At 44.2% G+C, this 24,717-nt stretch overlaps 1 protein-coding gene across 7 annotated transcripts in view; it reads right to left on the reverse strand.

Moving 5' to 3' along the window:
* Nucleotides 1–24,717, reverse strand: part of LOC110538375 (histone acetyltransferase p300) — a 36,160-nt gene that overhangs the window by 4,368 nt on the left and 7,075 nt on the right. For 2 of the 7 annotated variants that reach the window (XM_036938442.1, XM_036938436.1), the window contains exons 3-28: nt 24,061–24,237; nt 23,227–23,512; nt 22,799–22,912; nt 22,408–22,632; nt 22,125–22,227; nt 19,893–20,027; nt 19,558–19,684; nt 19,221–19,404; nt 15,092–15,169; nt 13,279–13,364; nt 13,004–13,144; nt 12,423–12,905; nt 11,909–12,139; nt 11,554–11,746; nt 11,130–11,281; nt 8,537–8,776; nt 8,285–8,373; nt 6,673–6,783; nt 6,085–6,141; nt 5,722–5,799; nt 5,356–5,432; nt 3,731–3,881; nt 1,173–1,433; nt 780–945; nt 456–629; nt 70–234 (exon numbers count right to left, since the gene is read on the reverse strand). In XM_036938442.1, coding sequence (XP_036794337.1) covers nt 70–234; nt 456–629; nt 780–945; nt 1,173–1,433; nt 3,731–3,881; nt 5,356–5,432; nt 5,722–5,799; nt 6,085–6,141; nt 6,673–6,783; nt 8,285–8,373; nt 8,537–8,776; nt 11,130–11,281; nt 11,554–11,746; nt 11,909–12,139; nt 12,423–12,905; nt 13,004–13,144; nt 13,279–13,364; nt 15,092–15,169; nt 19,221–19,404; nt 19,558–19,684; nt 19,893–20,027; nt 22,125–22,227; nt 22,408–22,632; nt 22,799–22,912; nt 23,227–23,512; nt 24,061–24,237 — 4,284 coding nt within the window. The remainder of the gene's footprint in view (nt 1–69; nt 235–455; nt 630–779; nt 946–1,172; nt 1,434–3,730; nt 3,882–5,355; nt 5,433–5,721; nt 5,800–6,084; nt 6,142–6,672; nt 6,784–8,284; nt 8,374–8,536; nt 8,777–11,129; nt 11,282–11,553; nt 11,747–11,908; nt 12,140–12,422; nt 12,906–13,003; nt 13,145–13,278; nt 13,365–15,091; nt 15,170–19,220; nt 19,405–19,557; nt 19,685–19,892; nt 20,028–22,124; nt 22,228–22,407; nt 22,633–22,798; nt 22,913–23,226; nt 23,513–24,060; nt 24,238–24,717) is intronic. The other 5 variants (XM_036938439.1, XM_021625150.2, XM_036938441.1 and 2 more) reach the window with 5 other exon arrangements.

The raw sequence follows: 24,717 nt of genomic DNA on the forward strand, positions 1-24,717 counted from the left end.
GCACTGGGACTGAGAATATGTGTTTGTGTGTGTGGCTTTTGTTTAGAAGATGGCGACAGCATCAAATACCTCCTTGTGTTTCTCCATACAAGCGTAAAGCTTCTGGGAGAGGTCATTGGACACATTGGGCATCCCTGGTTTCTTCTTATTGGCTCGGATCAGGCTGCTGTTCTTGTTCTTGCTCGTCTTCTTACTGTTCTTCTTTTTGGCATTCTTGCTGTCACTTTTCGGGGCCTATGTGTGGAGAACACCAGATTAACGCCAATACATTCCATTAAAGCACTGAATCTGAAGCAGCCTCGAAATTGACCCAATTAGCAATGGTTCAATGTCTATCTTCTAAGCAATACTTAACATCTACTCCTATCATGTTATTATTGAGGACAACCAATATCCCACACCCTGTAGCATATTCACAAAAACACTCCTCTCTTCTGTTGTATTGAAGTCCTTACACTCACATCTACGCTCTCGCTGGAGGTGCTGTTTTCCTCCCTCTTCCTCTCCTCCTCCTCCTGCTCCAGCTCCTTGATGCTCTCCTCCAGCACGTTGGGCCAGAAGTCCCCCTCAAAGTATGGTAGTTCGTTGGCACTGGTGAGACGGTCCTCTGTGGCCTGCTTGAAGACATCCTGAAACAGAGCACGAATAAGATGTGTCAAGGGGGGGGGGGGGGGGGGGACGACGACTCCATGCATACAATTACCTCAGAAGAAAGCAGTTGGATTTCTGCCTGGCACAGCCTGTGCTATGTCTGACAAAACAAAACTGATTGTAGTCACCTTGTAGTCATGTACAATGCGCTCAACTACAGCCTTGTCCAGCATCTTCTTGTACCACTCCTGTAGACGCTTGGGCTTGGGGATCTTCTGGTCCACAGGATGACAGTGGAAGATGTAGTCGTCCCCTTCACTTGGGGGACAAGCCCAGATGTGCCCCGTTGTAAACCTGCCATGGGAGAGGTAGGGTTGAAGAATCAGAACAGCAACTGGAAAGAGTGAATCTTATTAGAACAGTAAAGTAGAATGAAATCTGCAACCGACCCTTTAGAGATTTAGTACATATCATTACACTATGTTTAGAGTGATGAGGTCAAGTCATGTTCTCAGGAATCTATGCCCACTAATAGGTTGAGCTTAGTTATAAAAAAATTAAAAAAGGGCCTGGTCTCTTACCCCAACTTCTTGACGTACTCCAGGTACCCTATGAGTATCTCATGGTAGACACCTGTGCGGAGGTGTCGAGGTTGGAAGAAGTGCACGCTGTCCAGGTAAGAGATATACACGCGTCTCTGGTTGGGCGGAGGGCTGTCTGAACCGTACTCCTGCACATGCATGCCGAAGAAGCAGACGTCAGCCCCGTCTATGTCCTCGAACGCAAACAGCGCCTTCGTCCTGTAGGGAAAGGACTCGGACATCTCCCCGGTGTCCACAAACCTGTATCAGTTAAAGGAGAGCGTAAGTAGACACAAACCTGTATCAGTTAAAGGAGAGCGTAAGTAGACACAAACCTGTATCAGTTAAAGGAGAGCGTAAGTAGACACAAACCTGTATCAGTTAAAGGAGAGCGTAAGTAGACACAAACCTGTATCAGTTAAAGGAGAGCGTAAGTAGACACAAACCTGTATCAGTTAAAGGAGAGCGTAAGTAGACACAAACCTGTATCAGTTAAAGGAGAGAGTAAGTAGACACAAACCTGTATCAGTTAAAGGAGAGCGTAAGTAGACACAAACCTGTATCAGTTAAAGGAGAGCGTAAGTAGACACAAACCTGTATCAGTTAAAGGAGAGAGTAAGTAGACACAAACCTGTATCAGTTAAAGGAGAGCGTAAGTAGACACAAACCTGTATCAGTTAAAGGAGAGCATAAGTAGACACAAACCTGTATCAGTTAAAGGAGAGCATAAGTAGACACACCCACACAAACCTGTATCAGTTAAAGGAGAGCGTAAGTAGACACAAACCTGTATCAGTTAAAGGAGAGCGTAAGTAGACACAAACCTGTATCAGTTAAAGGAGAGCATAAGTAGACACAAACCTGTATCAGTTAAAGGAGAGCGTAAGTAGACACAAACCTGTATCAGTTAAAGGAGAGCGTAAGTAGACACAAACCTGTATCAGTTAAAGGAGAGCGTAAGTAGACACAAACCTGTATCAGTTAAAGGAGAGCGTAAGTAGACACAAACCTGTATCAGTTAAAGGAGAGCGTAAGTAGTCACAAACCTGTATCAGTTAAAGGAGAGAGTAAGTAGACACAAACCTGTATCAGTTAAAGGAGAGCGTAAGTAGACACAAACCTGTATCAGTTAAAGGAGAGCGTAAGTAGACACAAACCTGTATCAGTTAAAGGAGAGCATAAGTAGACACACCCACACAAACCTGTATCAGTTAAAGGAGAGCGTAAGTAGACACAAACCTGTATCAGTTAAAGGAGAGCGTAAGTAGACACAAACCTGTATCAGTTAAAGGAGAGCATAAGTAGACACAAACCTGTATCAGTTAAAGGAGAGCGTAAGTAGACACAAACCTGTATCAGTTAAAGGAGAGCGTAAGTAGACACAAACCTGTATCAGTTAAAGGAGAGCGTAAGTAGACACAAACCTGTATCAGTTAAAGGAGAGCGTAAGTAGACACAAACCTGTATCAGTTAAAGGAGAGCGTAAGTAGTCACAAACCTGTATCAGTTAAAGGAGAGAGTAAGTAGACACAAACCTGTATCAGTTAAAGGAGAGCGTAAGTAGACACAAACCTGTATCAGTTAAAGGAGAGCGTAAGTAGACACAAACCTGTATCAGTTAAAGGAGAGAGTAAGTAGACACAAACCTGTATCAGTTAAAGGAGAGCGTAAGTAGACACAAACCTGTATCAGTTAAAGGAGAGCGTAAGTAGACACAAACCTGTATCAGTTAAAGGAGAGCATAAGTAGACACACCCACACAAACCTGTATCAGTTAAAGGACAGCATAAGTAGACACAAACCTGTATCAGTTAAAGGAGAGCGTAAGTAGACACAAACCTGTATCAGTTAAAGGGGAGCATAAGTAGACACAAACCTGTATCAGTTAAAGGAGAGCGTAAGTAGACACAAACCTGTATCAGTTAAAGGAGAGCGTAAGTAGACACAAACCTGTATCAGTTAAAGGAGAGCATAAGTAGACACAAACCTGTATCAGTTAAAGGAGAGCATAAGTAGACACACCCACACAAACCTGTATCAGTTAAAGGAGAGCGTAAGTAGACACAAACCTGTATCAGTTAAAGGACAGCATAAGTAGACACAAACCTGTATCAGTTAAAGGACAGCATAAGTAGACACAAACCTGTATCAGTTAAAGGAGAGCATAAGTAGACACACCCACACAAACCTGTATCAGTTAAAGGACAACATAAGTAGACACACCCACACAAACCTGTATCAGTTAAAGGACAGCATAAGTAGACACACCCACACAAACCTGTATCAGTTAAAGGAGAGCATAAGTAGACACACCCACACAAACCTGTATCAGTTAAAGGACAACATAAGTAGACACACCCACACAAACACTGTATAGGCGCTGTCCCACGAGAACAGATAACGTTGTTAGGATAAGTCTAACTCTCCAGTCTACAATGGGACCAATTGAAATCCCACATGAACCGTGAGTCCATTTACGCTAGGATCAAGTTGACATCTTCCTCGGTAGTGTATATTTGACTCCATATTAAAGGATCACTACCCCTCAAGACTCTCACCTGGACTTCATGCCTGGCTTGACCTCCACCACCTTGTCGGAGACATGGACCACACGGATAGTGACGTCACCAGACTCTGGATGGTTCTGCCGCCTGAGGTAGTCATTCACTCGCCCCTCTAGGAAGCTGCCCAACTTAGTTTGAGGTAGCCCTGTGAAAATTAAGTAGGGGAAGAATAGAATGGGAGAGGGAGGGAGAAAGAGGAGGAATGATGGAGGACGGAAGGAAGAGAGGAAATGGGTGATAGAGATTAGAGGAAAGGTCACATGGTTTCGGTAAAAGCCAACCCAGTCTGGGGTGGTAGGTGGGTGTATAGGGGTTATGTCTGTTAAGTAGCTCAGAGCAGAGAACTTCACTAGTGACATTAAAGACGGAAGAACCACTGGGCTCTAATCTGACAGTTAAAAAATGTTTTTATAAAAGGGCAAGTCAGAAGCATACAAACTCAACCACTGACTGCTTCTAGTGTTTCAGAGTACTCTGGAGTCAGTCTAAGGCAACAAAAATGCCCTGATAGCTTTGTCAATTTGGCAACTAACAACATGAGACTAATCGACTTGGACTAATCCTCTGAACACTCAATAAATCAAAAGAGATGACAAGGTGTAAACTAGATCTGACACCATATAAGGACATTTCCTCCTCTTCCATTCAATACATATTTCATTGAGATCCTTGTATGAGTCTAGGCCAGTTGGTCCTTTTAATTTGCACGCCTGCTCGCCTACCTGTGGCTCCCTAAAAACGTTGCCTTCATTGAGGGTGTGGAGAATGGGATGGGGGAGGTAAGAATTTCCACACGTGGAAGGATTTTAGGCTCGCAAAAACAGGACAACTGTCAAAAAGTTGTGGGGAAAAGCGTGAGTATCGATGCCATTGCAAACTGAAAACAATTCACCCAAAATATGATGATTTCTGGACAGTGGACACCCACTGAGGAAAAAAAGATGACATAAATAAGGCTCCAACAATAACAAATAAATAAAAAGGAGGTCCATGACTGCCTCGGTGACACATAAACCTTAAAAACAGCAAACAGTAAACCGAGAAACCCTAAATGACAATGTTTTGCCATGGCCAGTGTGTACAGGCCTGGGATAAGAGTGAAATCGAACCAGAAAAAGCTGCAGCGGACTGGCAGCGGCAACTATTGTCTGAGGACTGGCTTCTGAAATACAAAAATAGGGTTGGTTACATATAACATTTTCATTGGGGAGGGAGGGGGAGATACAAAAGGGTTGGGTCATGGAAATGGAAAAAGGTAGAATGTGTGTTAACTGGAACACTCGTCCTCTCGAGTAGTGTATCAGTGCGTAGGGAATTAAACCAGACTGCCTCGGAGGAAATAAGAAAATTATTTGGAATACACAGTGCACCAAATCATAAATTTAAACGATTTTGAAGGGGGGAAAAAGTCAATTGTGTCTTCACATGAAAGTACGGTGTTATACTTGTGGGATGTGTGTTTAGGAAATTAGCATGTGTCAGTAACAGCACCAAAGGAGAAGAGGGATAAAGAGAACACCGAAAAGAAACGGCTGAGTGACTGGAGAGGGGAGGGGAGACACAGACTGACACCCCAGATGAAGATGACGGTAGATGAGCAACCCCCTTTTTATACTTACTCCACTTACTTCTGGCCGCGTATTTGTTCTCTTTCCGCGTCTTATTGGCCTTCTTAAGGCAGCTGTCACATACAAAGCTGTGGAGAGGAAAAGGAACACACTTTATTTCATTACTTCAAATACATCATACATGCATTTGTTATTTACCATTTCTCAGTGGCCTTCAGCTTCACTTCTTTGCCCTACTGAATAAGTTGTCTGCAATGAATGTTGTATGGTATTGCTGAGGGTCATGATGGCAAACGGGCAACACAACCACGGTAAGATTGAACCTGGAACTGCACCTTGGAATAAAGTGGGCGGTTTCACAGTTCTAACAGTCTCATTAACGTAAGATGTACAGAATGTGTATGCAAGTTGGCTCACCCTGCCGGCCATATGGTGTCATTATGCAGGACACAGATTTGGTGCATTTTACGCCCGCAGTCGGTACATTCCACAAGCCTACAGAAAAGAGAGAGGTGGACAGAGAGTCACAGGTTATTGATACCATGTGTCACACATGGAAAAAGTCATTATCTTCTCAACAGGAGGTTCAACTAGCAGAACAGTTCAAACACAAAAGCCATGACGATAACCTAGAGTAACTGACTAAAGCACAGTAAAGATGAAATATTACAGTTAACAAATATTTCACAGTATCTAAAGTTTCTGCAAATGTACCACATGGAAAACGTATGGTTTGACACCAAGCACAGATCAAATGTAAAGGGGAAAAAGAGTAGGTACCATTCTGGGTCGAGCGTGTCATTCTTCTTCCTCTGAAACTGATCTTTGCTGATGGACCTGTGAAGAGGAGGGAGAGAGGCCCACGAGTGTGGGAGGTAAGAACAGACTCAAGCCAATCACTGGGCCAGAAATACAATGTACTATATTACAGCCACAAAGAAGTCACAAGCAATAAGAGCAGGCTCTGGCTTTATACAGGCTAGGATTCAGACATTTTGAAAACATCATCTAACACTTTTGGAACATTAGGAGCCCTCAGTATGTTGGGGTTTTGGCTGAAGAGAGAAGAGGCAGAAATCAAGTAAAAGGATGGAGACGGCAGTTGAGGTGAACTGCCTTAAGAGGTAGAGGAGAGAGAAATGCATTTGATCTTTATTTTAAGTTGACCATTTCACTAAGGGAGAGACTGAAAAGGTATTCAGTGATGGGGAGAAAGAGAAGTCCCATTGAAGAGCTTAAACATTTCTCAAACGCATTGATAAATCAAGGGAACCAAACAATATTTACATGTCATCAAAATGAGCAATAGAAGAACCATGTCAGTATTAACATGGTGTGGGGGGGGGGGGGGGGGGGGCTGGTACTCACGTCTGAGGCTGAGAAGGATCATCCCCCAGGGACACGCACTCGCCCTGGATTTCGTTGAAACACTTCTCACAGAAGTGGTACCTGTCAGCAAGAAGCCCAAATTGTGGTGAACTAGACCATTCGCCAACCGCACAGCCAATCACAGAGAAGGCACGAGGAAGCAGTCACCAATCAGGCAGGGCAGGACAGGCCAGGAGAAGAGCAGAGGGCAAGGTCGTCGCCAGGTAGCAGCCAATCATGATGCAGGGTTTTTGTGTGGGCAGGTGTTTTGATTTTGCGGTTAAAATTTGGAGTGGATGATTGGTCACACCAAAGCAGGCCAATGCAGACATCACAAGCGTTAAAAAAGGAGGGAGAGAAGGGAAGAGATGGGGGAAGGGAGGGCAAAATGAATATTAAAAAAAGCGTGAAATAAATCGTTACAGGTCAGACGAGGACGATGGAGGGATGAATAGGATGGGAAGAGTGAGGAACATGGAGAACATAACATCAACGAGGACAGAGATCCAATGCAAAGCACAGATTAGTGTCAGTCAGTGAGTGGACGAAAACATAATTAAAGGGATACTCTGAGATTTTGGGAGCGAGGCCCTTTATCTACTTCCCTAGAATCTGATGAACTGGTCGAACATTTTTATGCCTCAGTGTGTTTAAGAAAGTTAACTAGCGAAAATGCTAACTAGCGTTAACACAATGACTGGAAGACTATGGGTAATTGTGCTAATGCTAGTTAGCATTGCCACATGAAACTACCTCTCTTCCTTCATACTCGACAGACAAATTTAATCCACAAGTTAATTTGCCAAAATCCCAAAGTATCCCTTTAAGTTAACACAGTAACAAAGGGGGGGCTCAAAAAACAGTGTGGCTGAGGAAAAGCAAGTGGTAGTGCAACAGCGACCCATCATCCTTCTGCTCCATTTATAAAGAGGGTTCCTTTCTTGTGTTGGAGGGGAATTATCATACATGTAGTGAGGTTGTTAATACTATGTTGCCCTAACGTAACTACACTATAGTGATTCTGTCCTCACGGTGAAATGAATCAAGCCAATCAGCTCCACAGCTTTGTTCACTGAAATGTTCTGCAGATCAAAGTGTTCACTGCAGCTGTGCAGCAATATCGCCCTGCGTCTTATTTGAAGTATTGTGTCCAAAAGCAATTATCTATCCATTTGCCAAATATCAGTTTGATTCAATTCCTTACCTGTAATTAATCAATACATTTCTCTATATATTCTAAGTAGACTAGTGAAAACATGTAGATTTCAAAATAATCTCAAGACAGGGAACCCACTTTGTAAATGTCAAAAGTGAAAATTAAATTGGTGAAGGATGAAGATGAAAATGGTGGCAGGGTGTAACCATTTAAAGCCAATTAAAACTCATCTGTGATTGAACAATGCTATATTGCAGAGAATATCAGCATGCACAATAACATCACAATAAGACAATCACTCAAGTAGATTTGTGAAATGTGGATTTATATAAAATATGTAGAAAACATGACTTGTGTATGTGTGTGTGTGAGCGAGAACGCTTGAGGGTATGAATGACCCTGTTCCTTTCAGTGTCTGGGTATGTGAGTTTGTTTGTGCTTCTGTACGCCCCTTACCTGTTCTGGTAGCTAAAATAAGCAGCGTCGCGCGGGATGGTGCATAACTGTTTCCCATAGCAGCATAGTGTTTGGGGGGAAAACTCAAGCTGCAAACATAAGAGGACATAGTAAGAGATAGTCTATGTACTGAAAAATACTTATCCAGGAAGCCAATTATTTTGTACGATAGTATGTTTAACAGGCAGTGGTAAGGAGAGAAGGTGAAAGCTGTGCTGTCTTCAATGACTGATGTTACACACATCCACTCACCTTCCTCCCGCAGCAGTAGCCAAGGCCCTGCATGACCGGGTCGATTTCAGCTTCGAACACCTCGGCCAGCTTGGAGCAGTACTTGTACACGCGGGACGTCTTGCGGTTGTACAGCCAGGCGTTGTTAAACATGAGCCAGATGTCATCCACATATTGCCAGGGCTCCTGGTACTGTCCCGTGTCCAGCTTACGCTTTATCGTCGACAGGTCTATGGGGTTCTTTACAATGTCAAAGTAGTCCTGGAGAGGACCAAGTCCAGGTGTCAACAAGGTTACAGTTCAGTCCGGAAAGGAAGGTGGGGAGAAAAGGGATGTGGTCATTGATGCAGGGGGGGTAGAGAAGACCATGGTCGTCATCATCATCATCATCATCATCATCATCATTGTAGTTGAAGTAGCAGAAGTTGTGGTGGACATCCAGGTGGAACCGGAGCAGGGGAGAGAAGAGGGTGCAGGGGACAATGTTGATGGCTGCAGAGAGGTTCACATGCAGACAGAGACATGACAGATTCTCCCCTTCACCACTCAAACTTTGCACCATTGCTACATTAAAATGGGGAACAGGCCAAGGAAGGACACTGGGGTGGCCAGGCTTGTCCCCTCCCATTCTGCCCAAAATCAAACTTCTCCTCAAATCAAGACTAGATTAGTACTCTGAAGGCAGACCAACTTTTACATCCAACAGTTATCAGAAATGACAGGAAAAGCACCTGTTGTGCACTGTAAATTTGTGTTTGTTTTTCAAGCAGTGAGACGGTTCCAGAGCAACCGCTTTCTCCTCTACAGACTCTCCTGAAGGAGAACATTTTCAGGGCATGAGTCAGGGTGCAAAGCTGAGGTGAACAGAGCAGTAACATCAGTCAGTCAGGCAGTAACAACACACACGCTGGTAAACTGGCAGCATGGAGGTTGGCAACACGGCAGTCAAAGCCAAGAGCACTGAGACAAAGGGGCAAAGCCAAGGATCTCTCTCCGTCTCCAGGGAAACACAAACAGGAAATGAGACCCTTCACTTTGACAAATAAAGGACACAGCAGCCTGTGATGCATGAACACATGGCACAAAGTATGCTGCATTCCATTAATCTGAGCTCAATTACAACAACTATGAGTGTTGTTTCTACAAGTGTATTGGAAATTGAGGTGTGATAATCCCATTGTGGATGGATAAATCCCTGCACTTATAAAAGTGTGGTATTGCTAGTTATTAAAGCATGTTAAAAGTATTTGAGCAGTTTCTGAGCCTGGTTGTGTGTTCATGTTGAATACCCAGGTGGTGTTCTGGGGTCAGGTGCATCACTGGGGCTATTGAGGGTTACTGAGGAGAAGTGTGCCAATGACCTCTGAGAATAGAGTAAGTGTGCCCTAGCACTGCTTGAGGAGAATTAAAACTATGGTGAGGACCATACGATATTAAATCCCCCTCTCAGGCTGCATTTACAGTCAGCCTATAGTTCTGATCTTTTTCTACTAATTGGTCTTTTGACCAATCAGATGAGCTCCTCTGCCAATAATTGGGGGAAAAAGATCAGAATTGGGCTGCCTGTGTACATGCAGCCTCAATGGCGTACAATTATTGTAATTAGTGCCAGACATTGCCTGGGTATCTCTTCACGGGTGTTCAATAAGAGGTCTGAGATATTTGATTTGCTAGCTATTAGCATTATCTGAGATACACTACTGCTACATACAGGCATTGGCACAACTCTTCACATAACTCACAATCAACTTCAACAATACTTATTACTGGCGAGGAACTGTCTAGAAAGCTTCTATGAATAGGCATATGTGGGAGAAAAAAAAATGCAATTGAAAGAAGGCAGTTGAAAGAATAAAAGTAATGGGCTATGAACATTTTTGGCTAGTAAATTTCCCTTTTAGGGCATGTTACTTTAAACGCAGAACGGTGATGTGCCACTGATAAAATGGCTGCTTATTTTCGGCCTTTTGAAGTCTGATAAAAGGCAAAAACACAAGCCGCCATTAACAAGGCCCAGGGGTCTAACATTCATGGCCAGGGCCAAACCACCTCTCAAGTGTTGATTTTAATCAAAACTGACCGGTAGAAACCAATCCAAAAATATTTTTGTTAAATTCTAACAGACAGAAAGGTTTAAATTTGCATCTCTTAAATGTTACTGACAGACTTATTGATTTCTGCTAACTTGGTTTACAAGCAAAACAATTTAAAAAAAAATGTACATAGCATTGATGTTTTTTTTTTTGTGGGGTAAGAGAATTCGAGAGAAGCAAGCATGAGCTGACACACGCACACACGCACACCTACCCAAGAACCTACAGTAAAAACCAACTGACCTACGTTTGATGTATAGTATACTCTACCTGAGCAGAGACATAACACTAAAATTCAGGATTGAGACAGCTTTCTCTAACACACACACAGTATCACTACAACTCCCCTAGCCAACAGTCACTCCCTCACCCCACTCTTGCACACATGTGGCAGTGGTAAGGATGAAGAGAGGGATGAAAGAAAAAGGAAAATGAAAAAGGAATGAGAGAAAAATGAACTAAAAAGAACGGTAAGAACGTTTTTAGAGGGAAGCAAAATGGAAGCCAGCGCAGTCCCTTACCAGGTTAGTTTTGTTACTAGTTCGAATACGTACGGGTATTCCCAGTAACTGGGGGTCCACCGGTTGGCGGAAGGGCAGAGACTCAGGGTCTTGGCGGTACAAGGCCTCCAGGGTGGGCATCAGAGCCTGACGCAGCTCCTCAGGCTTAAAGACTGGGGTAGTGGAAAGAGGAGGAGAGAGGGAGTGACAGAGGAGAGGAAGTGGGGATGTTGGCAGTGCAAGTAGTGGAAAAGGAGGAGCAAGAAAGATGTGAAAAATTGTTTTTGATTTAGGCTGTTTATCGGTGAATACACACGTCGCTTCAAAGATTCATAGCCTAGATCTATACACCATGTCTAGGTGAGAAACAAATGTTGAGGTACATTACTCCAGGTACATTACTCCTATGAAGAAGAGAGGAAAGAGTAAGGGGTGGGGGTCTTACTTTTCCTCTTGTTTTGAGCGCTGGCGGGGGAGCTGTGCGTGCCCGATGCCCCCGACCTTTCCTCTTCGTCTTTGGGCTCAGTCTTCACCTCTGGCTTCCTGTCTCTGTCCTCCATCTTCGGCGTTGCTACCGATGACGATGTGTCCATAGGCTCGCCCTTACAGCCGTCGCCTGAAGGCTTCTCCTTCTTAATCTGAGAGGGGACATTATGTTCAATATCCTATACACATTTCCAGACATCATCCTTAATGTAATCAAATCTGTTAGCTGTGTGTAAAATAATCTTCACCACGCTGACTAGCTAGCACTGTCTTTTGCTTTTGGACCCCTGCCTTAGAAAAACTGGAAGCCTCACCTCAGGTTTCTCCTCTGACTTGATGTCTGCCTGTCCCTTGCCCATCTTCCCAGAGGCCTTCCCCTCACCCTGGTCCTCGGCATCCTCATCGTCCTGCTGTTTCACCTCCATCTTGGGCTCAGCTGGGGCAGGGGCGTCAGACGAGGTCAGCTGGGAGCTAGGGTCCACGCTGCTCACCGAGGCCGGAGTGGAAGCCTGGCCGTCTGCCGTCAGTGAAGACTTCTGAGACAGCTGGGAGGACAGAGAGAGAAAAGTTAATGGAAAGGAAATGAATAACAGAACCAGCCAAGAAAGATAGTGAAAAGAGTGAACAGGCAAAGACGTAGACGCACAAGGAACAGAGGGCAAGAGAACGGCTAAGGTGTCTGTCCAGGCAACGAGGGAAATCTCAGAAACGTGACGGTATATGGGAGGTATAGCCAGAGATCAGGGATCAGCTTAGAAATCCAAAGAAAATAACTTCTGACAACCACAAGGAGTTGGGTTAGTGAGACTATGGGGGAAAACTACTCACTGGAGTTCGCGGAAGCTGGGTTGGCACATGGGCATTCTGGGTAGGCACAGACTGAGCCAGACTGAGGACTCCAGAAGCTCCACCACCGTTTGTCTGCTGTTGGAGCTGACTGGGCTTCTCCGAGTTCATTCCTTGCCCCATTGGCTGTGACGACGCTAGCTGCTGCTGCGGGAGCGGAGCGGCAACCTGGGGCGGGTTGGGCGTGTGAGGCTGGGGGGTTTGCGAGCCTGGCAGACCAGGCGGCGTCTGATGAGGGGTTGGCGTGAGGCTGCGTGCCGGGGAGGGGGAGTTCTGTCGGATGGGGGGGCAGTGCAGGTGTGAGTTGAGCTGAGAGGAGTTTGGCAGTTGCAGGTTGGAAGGAGGGCCTCCACCTACACTGCCTGGCCCCATAGAGCCCTGGGAGGGCCCTGATCCTGCCACTGAGCCTGGCTGGGCTGCAGGGCTGCTGACCGGGAGCGTGGGCGGCGTGGGCATCTGGGCCTGCTGGAAAACACCATGGAGGAGACGGTTAGAGTCTATAGCCAACAACTACTTTACTGTCACCCTTTACTTACATAGCATCGGTTCCAGTATCTATTTACCTGTGCCACGCCTCCTTGTGGCCCTGGATGGTTCATGCCGACTGTGCCAGCCCCGAGGCCAGGACTGGACCCAGGAAACTGACCAGGAGGGAGGTACTGGGCCACGTTGGGCTGCCCCATCCGCGTTGGCCCCATACCCATCTGAGTGAGACCGAACAAGATAAATTACTCAATTTTGTTCTAATGAGACCATGGTTAAAATATAATACATTTCTATCAATATTGAATGCAGTTAAACTTAATTTGGATATTTGTAATGAGAGATGGCGACGAACCTGATTTAGAGGTCCACCAAGTGGGAGGGGAGGCGTTGACCTCTGACCTAATGACTGCATACCCATTTGTCCAAACTGATTCATCCCTGAGACAGACGAGAGAGAGCAAACCAGTAACACACATTAGCCACCATTATATGTCCACCCTTCAGACTGGTTCGGTTTGTGCCAAGCAGCAAACTAAGCTGAGCATATACAGTTGAAGTCGAAAGTTTACATACACTTTGGTTGGAGTCATTAAAACATGTTTTTCAACCACTCCACAAATTTCTTGTAAGCAAACTAGTTTTGGCAAGTAGGTTAGGACATCTACTTAGTGCATGACAAGTAATTTTTCCAACAATTGTTCACAAACAGATTATTTCACTGTATCACAATTCCAGTGGGTCAGAAGTTTACATACACTAAGTTGACTGTGCCTTGAAACAGCTTGGAAAATTCCAGAAAATTATGTCATGGCTTTAGAAGCTTCTGATAGGCTAATTGACATAATTTGAGTCAATTGGAGGTGTACCTGTGGATGTATTTCAAGGCCTACCTACCTTCAAACTTAGTGCCTCTTTGCTTGATCATGGGAAAATCAAAAAGAAGTCAGCCAAGACCTCAGAAAAAAAATGTAGAACACCACAAGTCTGGTTCATCCTTGGGAGCAATTTCCAAATGCCTGAAGGTACCACGTTCATCTGTACAAACAATGGTACACAAGTATAAACACCATGGGACCACGCAGCAGTCATACCGCTCAGGAAGGAGACGCGTTCTGTCTCCTAGAGATGAACGTACTTTAGTGCGAAAAGTGCAAATCAATCCCAGAACAACAGCAAAGAACCTTGTGAAGATGCTGGAGGAAACCAGAACAAAAGTATCTATATCCACAGTAAAACGAGTCCTATATCAACAGAACCTGAAAGGCCGCTCAGCAAGGAAGAAGCCACTGCTCCAAAACTGCCATAAAAAAACCCAGACTACGGTTTGCAACTACACATGGGGACAAAGATCGTACTTTTTGGAGAAATGTCATCTGGTCTGATGAAACAAAAATAGAACTGTTTGGCCATAATGACCATCATTATGTTTGGAGGAAAAAGGGGGATGATTGCAAGCTGAAGAACACCATCCCAACCGTGAAGGACGGGGGTGGCAAAATGTTGTGGAGGTGTTTGCTGCAGGAGGGACTGGTGCACTTCACAAAATAGATGGCATCATGAGGGAAGAAAATTATGTGGATATATTGAAGCAACATCTCAAGACATCAGTCAGGAAGTTAAAGCTTGGTCGCAAAAGGGTCTTCCAAATGGATGACCCCAAGCAAACTTCCAAAGTTGTGGCAAAATGGCTTAAGGACAACAAAGTCAAGGTATTGGAGTGGCCATCACAAAGCCCTGACCTCAATCCTATAGAAAATGTGTGGGCAGAACTGAAAAGGCGTGTGTGAGCAAGGAGGCCTACAAACCTGACTCAGTTACACCAGCTCTGTCAGGAGGAATGGGCCAAAATTCACCCAACTTATTGTGGGAAACTTGTGGAAGGCTACCTGAAACATTAAACAATTTAAAGGCAATGCTACCAAATACTAATTTGGTGTATGTAAACTTCTGACCCACTGTGAATGTGATGAAAGAAATAAAAGCTGAAATCATTCTCTACTATTATTCTGACATTTCACATTCTTAAAATAAAGTGGTGATCCTAACTGATCTAAGACAGGGAATTTTTACTAGGATTAAATGCCAGGAATTGTGAAAAACTGAGTTTAAATGTACTTAGCTAAGGTGGAAGTAAACTTCCGACTTCAACTGTAGGAACAACTTACCTGCAGGGTTCTGCATCCTGTTCATCATCAGATTGGGTCCGGTGGGTCGAACCATGGAGGGGTCAGCATGAGAACCATCTGAGAGTGAAGAGAAACACATTCATTAGCTTTGCATCTATGGCTTCAGTAACCAGGTTTCCATCCAACCATTGCATGCGGATGAATTAACTGACGGCCTGATGGAAACAGGAAATGTGTCGGTAAAATATCCTCATTTCCAAAAACAAAATACGCTAGACAAGGGTGGATAACTGATTAAGCGACAATTCCGGTAGAAATATTGATATAATAACCATCATATCGAAGTAATCTCAGAGTAACGCAATGATATGTTACATTGTAGGCCTACCAGCACAACACGACGTGAAAAAGCATGAGTTTATATGCAGATTAAACAAGCTATGATCAACTTCACATGGTGGTTAAATGCACGGTGATCTTGCAAGTTTCCCCAAAATATTGACGGTAGGCCATTATTTGAATGTTGGTGACAAGATGATTGGTGCTTGGCTGCCAATTAACAAATAAAAGGATCTTGTTCTTATTCATATCATATAACCCACCCTGTCCACTTTACCAGCATACTTGTGTAATTAACAATTTCTGTGACAAACCCATCAGTAGAGTTGAAAATGTGATTGAAACACATTGAACTTCTGTTATTAGTTACCGTACCTGAGAATTAACCGCAAAAGTACATTTTATATGCATTCTGTCATTACACATACAATTTCATGCAGCTTAAAAGCTATTTGTCACATGTGCAGAATACAATGGGTGTAGACTTTACAGTGAAATGATTGTTTTCAAGCCCTTCCCACGAAGCGGTTTAAAAAAACAGAGAAATCAACTAAAAAAAACAAACAAGAGGAATAAAATAAGTTTGATGGACACAAACCTCTGCTGGGAGAATGCTAATTTAGTTTTTATGCTGATTTTTGAAGTCTTGAAAATCTGTTGCCCATTGGATGGAAATCTAGCTATTGAAGTAAATAGAGCCAGGCAATTGGGATCAAGCAGTGCAAATCACACCTATGTTGAAAGAGAGTAGCGACAGCTGAAGTCGGAAGTTTACATACACTTTCGTTGGAGTAATTAAAACTCGTTTTTCAACCACTCCACAAATTTCTTGTTAACAAACTATAGTTTTGGCAAGTCGGTTAGGACAATTTTTCCACCAATTGTTTACAGACAGATTATTTCACTGTATCACAATTCCAGTGGGTCAGAAGTTTACATACACTAAGTTGACTGTGTCTTTAAACAGCTTGTAAAATTCCAGAAAATGGTGTCATGGATTTAGAAGCTTCTGATAGGCTAATTGACAACATTTCAGTCAATTGGAGGTGTACCTGTGGATGTATTTCAAGGCCTACCTTCAAACTCAGTGCCTCTTTGCTTGACATCATGGGAAAATCAAAAGAAATCAGCAAAAAGAATTGTAGACCTCCACAAGTCTGGTTCATCCTTGGGAGCAATTTCCAAACGCCTGAAGGTACCATGCTCATCTGTACAAACAATAGTACCCAAGTATAAACACCATAGGACCATGCAGCCGTCATACTGCTCAGGAAGGAGACGCGTTCTGTCTCCTAGAGATGAACTCACTTTAGTGCGGAAAGTGCAAATTAATCCCAGACCATCAGCAAAGGACCTTGTGAAGATGCTGGAGGAAACAGGTACAAAAGTATCTATATCCACTGTAAAACGAGTCCTATATTGACATAACCTGAAAGGCCACTCAGCAAGGAAGAAGCCACTGCGCTAAAACCACCATTAAGAAAAAGCCAGACTACGGTTTGCAACTGCACATGGGGACAAAGATCGTACTTTTTGGAGAAATGTCCTCTGGTCTGATGAAACAAAAATAGAACTGTTTGGCCATAATGACCATCGTTATGTTTGGAGGAAAAAGGGGGAGGCTTGCAGGTGGCAGCATTGTGTTGTGGGGGTGCTTTTCTGCAGGAGGGACTGGTGCACTTCACAAAATAGATGGCATCATGAGGACGGAAAATTATGTAGATACATTGAAGCAACATCTCAAGAAATCAGTAAGGAAGTTAAAGCTTGGTCGCAAATGGGTCTTCCAAATGGACAATGACCCCAAGCAAACTTCCAAAGTTGTGACAAAATGGCGTAAGGACAACAAAATCAAGGTATTGGAGTGGCCATCACAAAGCCCTGAGCTCAATCCTATAGAACATTTGTGGGCAGAACTGAAAAAGCGTGTGCGAGCTAGGAGGCCTACAAACCGGAAACTTGTGGAAGGCTACCTGAAACGTTTGACCCAAGTTAAACAATTTAAAGGCAATGCTACCAAATACTAATTGAGTATGTAAACTTCTGACTCACTGGGAATGTGATGAAAGAAATAAAAGCTGAAATAAATAATTTTCTACTATTATTCTGACATTTCACATTCTTAAAATAAAGTGGTGATCCTAACTGACCTAAGACACTGACTTTTTACTAGGATTATATGTCAGGAATTGTCAAAAACTGAGGTTAAATGTATTTGGCTAAGGTATACAGTGCCTTGCGAAAGTATTCGCCCCCCTTGAACTTTGCGACCTTTTGCCACATTTCAGGCTTCAAACAAAGATATAAAACTGTATTTTTTTGTGAAGAATCAACAACAAGTGGGACACAATCATGAAGTGGAACGACATTTATTGGATATTTCAAACTTTTTTAACAAATCAAACTGAAAAATTGGGCTTCAGCCCCTTTACTTTCAGTGCAGCAAACTCTCTCCAGAAGTTCAGTGAGGATCTCTGAATGATCCAATGTTGACCTAAATGACTAATGATGATAAATACAATCCACCGGTGTGTAATCACGTCTCCGTATAAATGCACCTGCACTGTGATAGTCTCAGAGGTCCGTTAAAAGCGCAGAGAGCATCATGAAGAACAAGGAACACACCAGGCAGGTCCGAGATACTGTTGTGAAGAAGTATTGAAATGGAAGGAGTATCAGACCACTGCAAATCTAGCAAGACCTGGCCGTCCCTCTAAAGTTTCAGCTCATACAAGGAGAAGACTGATCAGAGATGCAGCCAAGAGGCCCATGATCACTCTGGATGAACTGCAGAGATCTACAGCTGAGGTGGGAGACTCTGTCCATAGGACAACAATCAGTTGTATATTGCACAAATCTGGCCTTTATGGAAGAGTGGCAAGAAGAAAGCCATTTCTTAAAGATATCCATAAAAAGTGTTGTTTAAAGTTTGCCACAAGCCACCTGGGAGACACACCAAACATGTGGAAGAAGGTGCTCTGGTCAGATGAAACCAAAATTGAACTTTTTGGCAACAATGCAAAACGTTATGTTTGGCGTAAAAGCAACACAGCTGAACACACCATCCCCACTGTCAAACATGGTGGTGGCAGTATCATGGTTTGGGCCTGCTTTTCTTCAGCAGGGACCGGGAAGATGGTTAAAATTGATGGGAAGATGGATGGAGCCAAATACAGGACCATTCTGGAAGAAAACCTGATGCAGTCTGCAAAAGACCTGAGACTGGGACGGAGATTTGTCTTCCAACAAGACAATGATTCAAAACATAAAGCAAAATCTACAATGGAATGGTTCAAAAATAACCATATCCAGGTGTTAGAATGGCCAAGTCAAAGTCCAGACCTGAATCCAATCGAGAATCTGTGGAAAGAACTGAAAACTGCTGTTCACAAATGCTCTCCATCCAACCTCACTGAGCTCGAGCTGTTTTGCAAGGACGAATGGGAAAAAATGTCAAGTCTCTCGATGTGCAAAACTGATAGAGACATACCCCAAGTGACTTACAGCTGTAATCGCAGCAAAAGGTGGCGCTACAAAGTATTAACTTAAGGGGGCTGAATAATTTTGCACGCCCAATTTTTCAGTTTTTGATTTGTTAAAAAAGTTTGAAATATCCAATAAATGTCATTCCACTTCATGATTGTGTCCCACTTGTTGTTGATTCTTCACAAAAAAATACAGTTTTATATCTTTATGTTTGAAGCCTGAAATGTGGCAAAAGGTCGCAAAGTTCAAGGGGGCCGAATACTTTCGCAAGGCACTGTATGTAAACTTCTGACTTCAACTGTATGTTGTCAAATGTGTGTGTGTGTTTAAAGTGTCTACTCACTGGACGGCTGTCCGGGGGCCAGAGGTGACTGGCCCATGCCAAGGGGTCCCTGTGGCAGGCCTGAGGGGGGCATGCCGGGTTGCGTGGGCATCATGCCCTGCTTCTGTAACCGCGTCCGCCGCTTCTCCTCCAGTTCCTTCTGGATTTTATAGATCTTCTCAGCCAGGAGGTGGTAGTACTCCGCCTGGTAGCGATTTAGGAAATTCAGTAAATGTATATACACCCTCTAGTCCGCCATTACTTGTTGTGGTCAGTTATTGAATACGGTGATTTAAACTTTCTGGTATACTACTGTAATACCAGTCTTCACCCACAACATTGAGGAGTCAGTTCTCACCCTGCTGTTGGCCGACTCGTACATGTCCCCCTCTACTTTACGAGCGTAAGCCACCAGGTTCTCCATCCGCCGGTCCTTCAGCGCAGCCGGGTCCGGGGTGGGGAAGATGGCCTGCACACTGCTCACCCAGCAGACGGATAAAGAGATACAGAGAGATAAGCCAAAAGACACTGACAGCCTGCAATGAACCATAATTGTGTGGTGTGGGTGCAGTCCAGAGTCACATATACAGAGTACCCATCTAATAGCAACAGCAGATAAAACACTTTTTAGTTTAAACTGCAATGGCCTACGTGTCCCCCTCTGTGACTCTGGTGCAGTCAGGGCAGACTCACAGCTTGTGGACGAGGTGGTTGCGCAGGTCCTGAGTGATGTCCTCGTGCCAGTTCTTCCTCATGCCCGCGGCTGAGGGAGGGGTCGCCATGGGCATGGAGCCCAGGCTGCCCACCCCGCTGCCGTCGTTCATCAAACTGAGAGACGACGAGAGAGGGAAGGAAACGACAAGCTGGAAGTCATAATTTTGCTCAAGGTAGTCAATGAAGTAACTTTGTGAACTTGTGAGTGTGTTGCTGTGTAAAATAATGTTTTTAGTCTTTAGAGCTGGCAGGACCATAAAAATCAGTATTGAATTCCAGAGATAGCGAGTTCTTACCTCGATTAACCTGTACCCCTGCACATTGACTCAGTACCGGTACCCCCTGTATACAGCCTCATTATTGTTACAGTGCCTTGCGAAAGTATTCGGCCCCCTTGAACTTTGCGACCTTTTGCCACATTTCAGGCTTCAAACATAAAGATATAAAACTGTATTTTTTTGTGAAGAATCAACAACAAGTGGGACACAATCATGAAGTGGAACGACATTTATTGGATATTTCAAACTTTTTTAACAAATCAAAAACTGAAATATTGGGCGTGCAAAATTATTCAGCCCCTTTACTTTCAGTGCAGCAAACTCTCTCCAGAAGTTCAGTGAGGATCTCTGAATGATCCAATGTTGACCTAAATGACTAATGATGATAAATACAATCCACCTGTGTGTAATCAAGTCTCCGTATAAATGCACCTGCACTGTGATAGTCTCAGAGGTCCGTTAAAAGTGCAGAGAGCATCATGAAGAACAAGGAACACACCAGGCAGGTCCGATATACTGTTGTGAAGAAGTTTAAAGCCGGATTTGGATACAAAAAGATTTCCCAAGCTTTAAACATCCCAAGGAGCACTGTGCAAGTGATAATATTGAAATGGAAGGAGTATCAGACCACTGCAAATCTACCAAGACCTGGCCGTCCCTCTAAACTTTCAGCTCATACAAGGAGAAGACTGATCAGAGATGCAGCCAAGAGGCCCATGATCACTCTGGATGAACTGCAGAGATCTACAGCTGAGGTGGGAGACTCTGTCCATAGGACAACAATCAGTCGTATATTGCACAAATCTGGCCTTTATGGAAGAGTGGCAAGAAGAAAGCCATTTCTTAAAGATATCCATAAAAAGTGTTGTTTAAAGTTTGCCACAAGCCACCTGGGAGACACACCAAACATGTGGAAGAAGGTGCTCTGGTCAGATGAAACCAAAATTGAACTTTTTGGCAACAATGCAAAACGTTATGTTTGGCGTAAAAGCAACACAGCTGAACACACCATCCCCACTGTCAAACATGGTGGTGGCAGCATCATGGTTTGGGCCTGCTTTTCTTCAGCAGGGACAGGGAAGATGGTTAAAATTGATGGGAAGATGGATGGAGCCAAATACAGGACCATTCTGGAAGAAAACCTGATGGAGTCTGCAAAAGACCTGAGACTGGGACGGAGATTTGTCTTCCAACAAGACAATGATCCAAAACATAAAGCAAAATCTACAATGGAATGGTTCAAAAATAACCATATCCAGGTGTTAGAATGGCCAAGTCAAAGTCCAGACCTGAATCCAATCGAGAATCTGTGGAAAGAACTGAAAACTGCTGTTCACAAATGCTCTCCATCCAACCTCACTGAGCTCGAGCTGTTTTGCAAGGAGGAATGGGAAAAAAATTCAGTCTCTCGATGTGCAAAACTGATAGAGACATACCCCAAGCGACTTACAGCTGTAATCGCAGCAAAAAGTGGCGCTACAAAGTATTAACTTAAGGGGGCTGAATAATTTTGCACGCCCAATTTTTCAGTTTTTGATTTGTTAAAAAAGTTTGAAATATCCAATAAATGTCGTTCCACTTCATGATTGTGTCCCACTTGTTGTTGATTATTCACAAAAAAAATACAGTTTTATATCTTTATGTTTGAAGCCTGAAATGTGGCAAAAGGTCGCAAAGTTCAAGGGGACCGAATACTTTCGCAAGGCACTGTATGTATATGTCTAGTTACTTTTTGATTGATTCAATTATTATTTATTATTTTACTTAAGTTAATTTAGTAAATATTTTCTTAATTCTATTTCTTGAACTGCATTATTGGTTAAGTGCTTGTAAGTAAGCATTTCATGTTAAGGTCTACCTACACCTGCTGTATTCGGCACATGTGACAAATAACATTTGATTTCAGGGGGAGGGTATGAGTGTGTTGTTGTACCTTTGCACATTCATATTGTTGTGAAGCATGGCGTCTGGTAGCAGGTTGGATTGATTGGGGGGCTGCACCCCCACCCCTCCATTCATCCCCATGGGGTTCCCTCCTACAGGGGCAGATAAGGTTCAAAGCAGTTCCTTTCCTTGGAATCACAACCATTCACTTTAAAAATGTTCTCCTGCTCAATCAATGACTAAACTAAGAAGTCTGCTACACTGCCCCTGGTCGTTGTTCATTTTTCCTCCTCTTCACCAACACTGTTGTTGACGAGCCAATGCCCACTCACCCATGGCGTTTAACGACCGCATGCCAGGCTGGTTGGGCAGGTTGGACTGCGGCGGTTGCTGAGGCATCTGGTTGCCCTGGTAGGTGAGGCCCAGGGCGGCGTAGGCCCTCTCAATGGAGCTGGGGTCGATCTGGCTGGGTGGGGTGAGGTTAGGGGTGCTGGGCTGACCCCCTGGCACTGCCCCTAATGAGTTGCCCAGGCCAACCCCAGCACTGCTTAGTAAAGCTGTGGAGATGGAGGGAGAGGGAAAAGAAGTGAGAATGAGAGATAATCAACTTGCCATGATCGATGACGGGAACAGATGCTGAACAGGTAGCCATCTTGGTTCAAACACACGTAGTACATCACAATGCAGAGGACGGACACATAGCTCAATACAAACCACACTCACACTGCTGGTTCCTTTTGTCTCCAGCGTTCTTTAGCGGCAGGCAGACAGGACAGTCGTGCCGAGTACAGTTCTTCCAGTGAGAGATGATCTGTCGTGACGAGGCACAGTGTGCCACTGAGGGGGAAGAGAGAGAAAGAAGGAGAGAAAGTGAGACAACTGACAGCGCAACACAATGACCGTGTCCCAGTAGAGACCTAATGTCAGCAATAAGGCGGGAAATCTAACTGTAAAAACAAAGGAACCCCCAGAGCATGATTGGCCTGATTGTTGAAAAGCAACCTACAGAAACATGAATGAAATGAAGCTCAAACCAAGATGAAGGATGCATCTCAATAGTCTAAAGTAGCTTCCTCTAAGGAGAGAGTGGAAGCCACTTCAGAATATTAACAAACCAAGAATAACAGTATTGAAAAGGACTACCAACTCACCCTGGCAGGACTTGCCAGCCTGGCAGTGGGTCATGTGGTTGAGGACGTTCTTCATGGTGCGGCAGTGGGGCAGGCTGCACTGGCGCACCTCCCCGTTGGCCTGCTCCCGCCGCTGGCACTTGTGGGCGTGGAGCAGGAGCACCAGCTGCTGCTGTATCAGCTTGCGCTTCTCCGGGTCGGCAGTGGGAGGCGCTGCCCCCGGACCTGTTGCCACAGTACCAAGGCCAGCCTGGGCCCCGGCTCCAACCACCGACACTGGCCCTACTGCAGAGGTCTGCTGTGAGGCCTGATGACACAGAGTGAAAAGAGAGTGCGTTAACCAGAGGGGATAGGGGGATGTAGAAGGAAGATGGCTGGGATAGAGGGGCTGTATGGAGGATTAAAGACAAGGGAGGGCCTTTAAAAAGAGAGATCAAGTTGACAAGGTGGGATGGGCCGAACTAAGGGCAGTGGGTTGTGAGTTGATTACCACTTAAGTCCAGAGGGTCTTTAATCTAGTATTTTAGTAGGACTGACAACACCAATATCACAATGTTTTTTCCATGGCAAAAATGAAAACACAAAGCAGACCAAACTCTTTAGTTCTTTAAAAACCTGCTGTATGTAAAATAGTGTGTTATAGCTTGGGAAACAAATAACTGTGACTCTGGATGACAACATAATGACACTTGTTTCCAACACTAGGGCTGTTAGCCTAAAGAAGTTAAATCCACTTCATGTTTTGTTTCCTTGCCACGACACGTATTGCAATACTAGTATTGTCTCGGGCCCTATATTTTTCACTAAAATAAGAGGAACAGAAAAAGATAGAAGACTGAAGGAGCATGCCCTCACCATCCCAGCCATGCCCTGTATAGGCGGTGTCTTCTTGTCCAGGTTGAACTGGGCCAGGCTGTTGGCCAGACCAGCCTTGTTCTGGTGCTGTGGGCCCAGCCCAGCACCACCCAGAACCTGGCCTGCTAACTGACCGTACGGACCACCATAGGGGCCCGCATTAGCCATCATATTAATCTGAGAGAGAGACGGGGGCAGAGGAAGAGATGGGGAGAAATTAAGGGAATGTTATGTGAGTGAGATCTAGTTTACACTCATGTTCCTGGTTTTCTTTACTGGACAAAAATAGAGCAGATTAAACGACACTAATGAAGCTTCATTACCTTAAAAATCACTAGCAACCTGAGATAAGTTGTTGACAGATAGAGTTCAATCTCTGGACCATTAGGCATTACACTGCTTTGAGCAGTAGTCAGTCTTATTCACAGAGGTTGTTAAGAAAGCATTAACGCTGACATACTTACAAAAACATAATTCAACAAATAGCTTGAATTGTCCTAGCCTTTTCACACAAACACCAAGCTCTGTTGAAGACAATAGTGATCTAGGGGTGACAATGAGAGAACAGCTGCTTGCTAAGGGGGAGAAAGACCAAATCAGCTCTTGCTCCAGCAGCTTTCCATCATCTGTTAACCCTTATCCTTACAAAATATCATC

Source organism: Oncorhynchus mykiss, chromosome 12 (assembly GCF_013265735.2).
Source record: "Oncorhynchus mykiss isolate Arlee chromosome 12, USDA_OmykA_1.1, whole genome shotgun sequence".
Taxonomy (NCBI): Eukaryota; Metazoa; Chordata; class Actinopteri; order Salmoniformes; family Salmonidae; genus Oncorhynchus; species Oncorhynchus mykiss.